Source organism: Populus euphratica, unplaced genomic scaffold (assembly GCF_000495115.2).
Source record: "Populus euphratica unplaced genomic scaffold, PopEup_1.0 scaffold63.1, whole genome shotgun sequence".
NCBI classification, from domain to species: Eukaryota; Viridiplantae; Streptophyta; class Magnoliopsida; order Malpighiales; family Salicaceae; genus Populus; species Populus euphratica.
Genome location: NW_011499942.1, coordinates 700575 through 705399, shown reverse-complemented (window position 1 = coordinate 705399; position 4825 = coordinate 700575). Strand labels below are relative to the sequence as shown.

The window sequence follows — 4825 nt, the reverse complement described above, 5'->3', positions numbered from 1 at the left end:
GGAACAAAAAGAAACCAAAGGAAAAGAGAACCAATAACAAAAAGAAAACACAAGGGCAAGGGAAAGAAGAATGTTCTTCAGACAAGACCATTGCTTCCTTCTTAGTCTCTGCCTTCACCTTCATCATCGCCAACTAGCTAAGGCCTTCCTATTTCTCTGTTTTTGTATCTTTCTTTGTAAAAGAAGAAAACAGGGCGAAGGTAATTAAATTACCTTCGCCCTATGCAATGCACGCATGGTTTAAACCACTCGTATCTGCTGCCCAGCTGGGTCATTGGCTTGGGCTAGTGACTGGGTTAGGCCAGCTGGGTCTAACCTAGCCCATGCAAGTTGAGCTAGACTCAGCCCAAAAAAAAAAAAAAGGAGTGGGTCGGGTCTGGGTTTTAGGCCCAGCCAACCCAAAGTGTGTTTGATAAGGGTGTGTTTAGTTTTGCCTTCGCCATAATTTCTATGCTCATGTTAATTTGATATTTGGTCAAACGAATCCATTTTTTATATCAGAAAATTTGAAAAATATTTGGGATCTTTGTTGATTTATTTATGGGCATTCTTAGCAATTTTAGACAAAACTAGCAATGCAACCTGCTTTAAGTAGGAGACTTAAGGAGTGATAGCATCTTTCCTTTTACGAAACCAATCTCATACCATAGAATCTCTGTTGACTAGTTAGGGTTCCTAGTGAATATAATACTAGGTGGCAACTCGTCGAACAAGACATTTTCCCCTAAAAAAAGATGTCAAATATCTATATTTTTTTCAATCAATTATTTTTTTAATCAGTCATCACCACGTACGGGTGTGACACTTTCAATCCAATCCTTTCTTCTTAAAAAATATGTAATTGGCTGTTAATTTGGGTTCAAAAGAACTAAATTATGCTAAAAAAATTTGAGCATCAAATTAAAAAAAAATAACTATTATATTCCATAATTTATAAGAGGATAAATTACTGAATTAGTTTCTATTTATTATGGAAGGTGTTGTATATAGAGTTATCACTGCATTACATAATAATGGCTACTGCATTATGTATATCTCTCAAATTATCACAAACCTTATTTTAACTCTGTTAATATAATATACCATGTCCGAACATTCAATTCAATCACTTACCTCTTATTTTTATATAAAAAAAGCCACCATTTAATCAAATTATTACTAGATAATTAATTGTAATAGACTACATTTACATTTCATAAAAACTCTACAAACCCAAATTCAAATTTCTTATTTAAACCACCTAAGGTCAGTTGTTGAACAAGGGGATATTTCTTCACCAATGCCCTCACTATAACATGAAAAATAATTTGATTGCTCCCCCATTCCAAAGTGGCAACCATGCACACTCTTGAAGCTAGGACTCCTTAAATTCTGACTGAAACTACTATTACTACTGTAGCCAATATTGCCAACACCATTTCCATTGGGTCCACAATCAGGAACTGGGAATGACAGACGTTTCTTTGCAAGGAGTACTGATCCACTACGTTCTCTCTCGGGTGTTGATGGTCTCTGCCTTGGTGCACTCTGTGACCTAACACGAGCCTTCGCTGACTCAGTTGCTGCCATGTAGTTTGGCAATATTGTAGCACTACCCCCACCATATCGACCAAGACCATTGTTAATGCAATAACTAGAGCTCAAGCTTGGTGTATGTGCTGCTGAGTAGCATTTTTTTCCTTCATTTAGGCATCTTGGGCTTGCAGAACGTACTTTAAGGTGCTTAGTTTTGCAAGGAGAGGGTGTGATAGGTGTGATAGGTGATTGGTGAATAGAACGGCTGGAGTATGATCTATGGAGAGGAGAAGCAATAGAGTGTCTGGTGGGTTGTTTTTGTTGGTGATTTTGGCTTTGTGATCTTTGACAAGTTGGAGTTGCACTAGAATATGAAAATGGTCTAGATGTGTCCATCTCTACAGTCTTTATGTTGTTGTCTTTTCTATCTGTTGATGCCCTGTTACTTGTCTCCCATTGCTTTGTTGCCATCCATCGATCAAGCCACCTTGTTCTGTCTTCTAGTTCCTCTTCATCCCCTGCCGATGGGTTCCTTCTAGACCTCCATTTCTTGATGTTGGGTCATGTAGATATTCGAGAAGTTAAATAACTAGGAAATACATATACTATAGTTTTTAAACTTACAAATCAAACACATATAGGGAGTGAGAAGACCAACCTGGCTAGAGAAAGCATAAGCCAATGCTTTTTCGCGTTTTAAAGCAGCTTCCTTCTTACTTTGCACCATGGCTTCAATTTCTTCATTTGTGCATCGACGATCATCCCAATCATCTAGAAGAGAGCTTCCATCTCTCGACTGCAACACAAAAGCCATTAGCTTACTATATATCAAGAAGGCCTAATGATTTATCCACACTACCAAGGTACTATTATGTTATTTCATGCCTCAAATTATGAATTATAAATGCATTGTGTCTCTCTCTTTTCATAGCAGTTGTTTGAAAATTGATGAATATATAGTAAGACGTTTGTGATCTACATTTGCATTTGCACTAGTGTTATGTGTGTTCACTTGTTTGTTGATAAATAAATAAATAAAGCTATATATTAATAATTGCTATGGTATGACAGATTTATTTCAAAATATAGCATTGCCCTTACAAACGAAGGAGCAATATTTAGTGTTGATACACGAAATTAACTAACCTAAGAATACCACTTAACATGTATAAGCATAAGGAAAATAGCATGGGTCTAATGATCTCAATGATAGGTTTTCATCAATTAAATGGGTCTAATAATTTCAGAAATAATTATAGTTTGGCTGATGGGCTCCTAGTGTTAATTACAAGCACTTACCGTGGACTTTCTCTCACGAATGTCTTGGAGATATCTAGACTCCCATAAGCTATTGGTCTCAGAAAACATGGACCTTCTGCTCCATTCATGTGAAAGCCTTTCTCGTTGGTCACGGACTCGATCTTGTACTCGAACTAAAGCTTGCATGCATTGAAGTGTTAACTTTGCTTGCTTTCTTACGTTATGTCCTCTCACTAAAGCTTGTAACTTCACCAGCCCTTTTAGTGCACGTAGAGCTCCCCTTGCCTTCAATAATCGATCAAGATAACCAAATCATTAACCAAGAAAGACGTGAAAATATTGAAGCGCACAATAGCAAGTGATGACTTACTAGGTAGCCTCTAAAGGCTGTTTGAATGATAATAGCAGCCCATGTTTCAGCTCTAACAAAGCAGCTGGAAGATGGTCTAGCGAGTCTAGCAATCTTTACTGCTTCTTGGGCTGTTACAGATGCAGCTTCAGCTGCCGCAGCTTCTACTGCAGTTGCATGTCTTTTCTCGGCATCCATGGTAGGACTCACGGGTGCAGTAATAGTACTAGTATTTGTGTTTGTTATTGGGATTTTTTCTTCACATTGTTGAACTGGAACATGGTTACTGGACTTCCTAAAAAGCCATCTTCTTTTCTCTCTCTTCTGCAAACAATCAAACCCAAAAATCAATGCACCGAGAAATCAATTCTTTGTTATACACATAAAGTACAGGCTAGTCATTGTTCATGATAAGAGCATCATGAATTACCTTTACTTTCTCTTGTTGGTCATGTTCTTCTCTCCTTCTGCCACTCCTTTTCTCATTCTCTTTACTTGGAAACCTGAATGCTCTTTTCACTATGGTCAAACATGAGGTACCACCCTTCTTTCCCATTCAGAGAGGTAGCCAGAAAGAAAGAAAGAAATTTTACATTACAAAAACCAGCAAGGGCTTAAAAAGAGAGCTGGAGAGAGAGGTGCTAGATATAGGTGCATGGTATTCTAGTGACATTGATTCCTTCAATAATTATTATAACTGTAAAGATGTGGAGTCAGTAAGGGATAGAGCTTGATATTAATTACAAGTCTGTGAATGTGATGTTTGTTTTGTGCAGAATCTAACAGAGAACGAGCTCCAATTATCCGCCAAGTCTTGCGTTGTAGTGTAGTGGCATGAGATAAACAATCTAATGGAGGTGTGTCAGGAATTGTCAATAACATTGTAAATGATGATAATGTGATGGGAGAAGACATGAGAGAGACAGATAGTTTTAATAGTACACACAAGAATCCAAAGTCGCATTGAGATAAGCTAGGTAAATAATGTGTCTCGTCCCTCAAGTTTCAAATCTTGACCATTTCTAACTCCTCACCACAATTTTGGGCACATGAAAAAGCTTTGAGTTTTTTTTTTTAAAATCAAAAAATAGATCTACAAAAAAATTTATCATAATACATTTCATAAAAACTTTTACTTCTTTCATTTTCATGGATATATATATATATATATATATATATAAACCCTAATACATCTACTTTTAAAACAAAACTTATAATATATATCAAATTAAATAATAATATATTCTCACATTGAAGAGTTGAAGAGTTTTCACCGAAACTTATAGTCACCTTGACCCTTTTTAAGAACATGTCTATCACACTGTGTGCGTGTGCGTGTGAACAGCAAGAGCATGTATATTGATACCTGAAATTGGAATAAAAAGTGTTAAGGTGGCTGAAATCTGAAACTTTAAGGACCGCAAGAACAATGTATTCCATTTGTTAATTTTTATGAAGCTAGCATGCATGAATCTTAAAGAATAACTGACCGCCCCCTATTGCCTTCACGTGTTATGAGCAGCTAGAGGACGATAGAAAGAGAGAATGAAAACACACCTTGAAGACCACCAACGAAGGACAGAGTTAGCTAGCCATCCAACTATTAAACAATTGAAGAGGAATCGATATATTTTTTGGTCAGTGAGAAGTCATTAGACTGGTCAAACACTTATGACTGTGGTATACTTTCCAAAAATGTTT

The 4825-nt window shown here is 36.6% G+C and overlaps 1 protein-coding gene across 1 annotated transcript; it reads right to left on the bottom strand.

The window, feature by feature from the left end:
* Window positions 1–1166: 1166 nt before the first annotated feature.
* On the bottom strand, window positions 1167–3832 carry LOC105137146 (protein IQ-DOMAIN 1-like). Its single transcript, XM_011042774.1, has 5 exons — window positions 3555–3832; window positions 3146–3448; window positions 2815–3060; window positions 2174–2311; window positions 1167–2064 (listed from the first exon to the last, which is right to left on the bottom strand). The coding sequence occupies exons 1-5, from the start codon at window positions 3678–3680 to the stop codon at window positions 1228–1230; spliced, it is 1650 nt and encodes a 549-aa protein (XP_011041076.1). The 5' UTR covers window positions 3681–3832; the 3' UTR covers window positions 1167–1227.
* Between the last annotated feature and the right edge of the window lie 993 nt (window positions 3833–4825).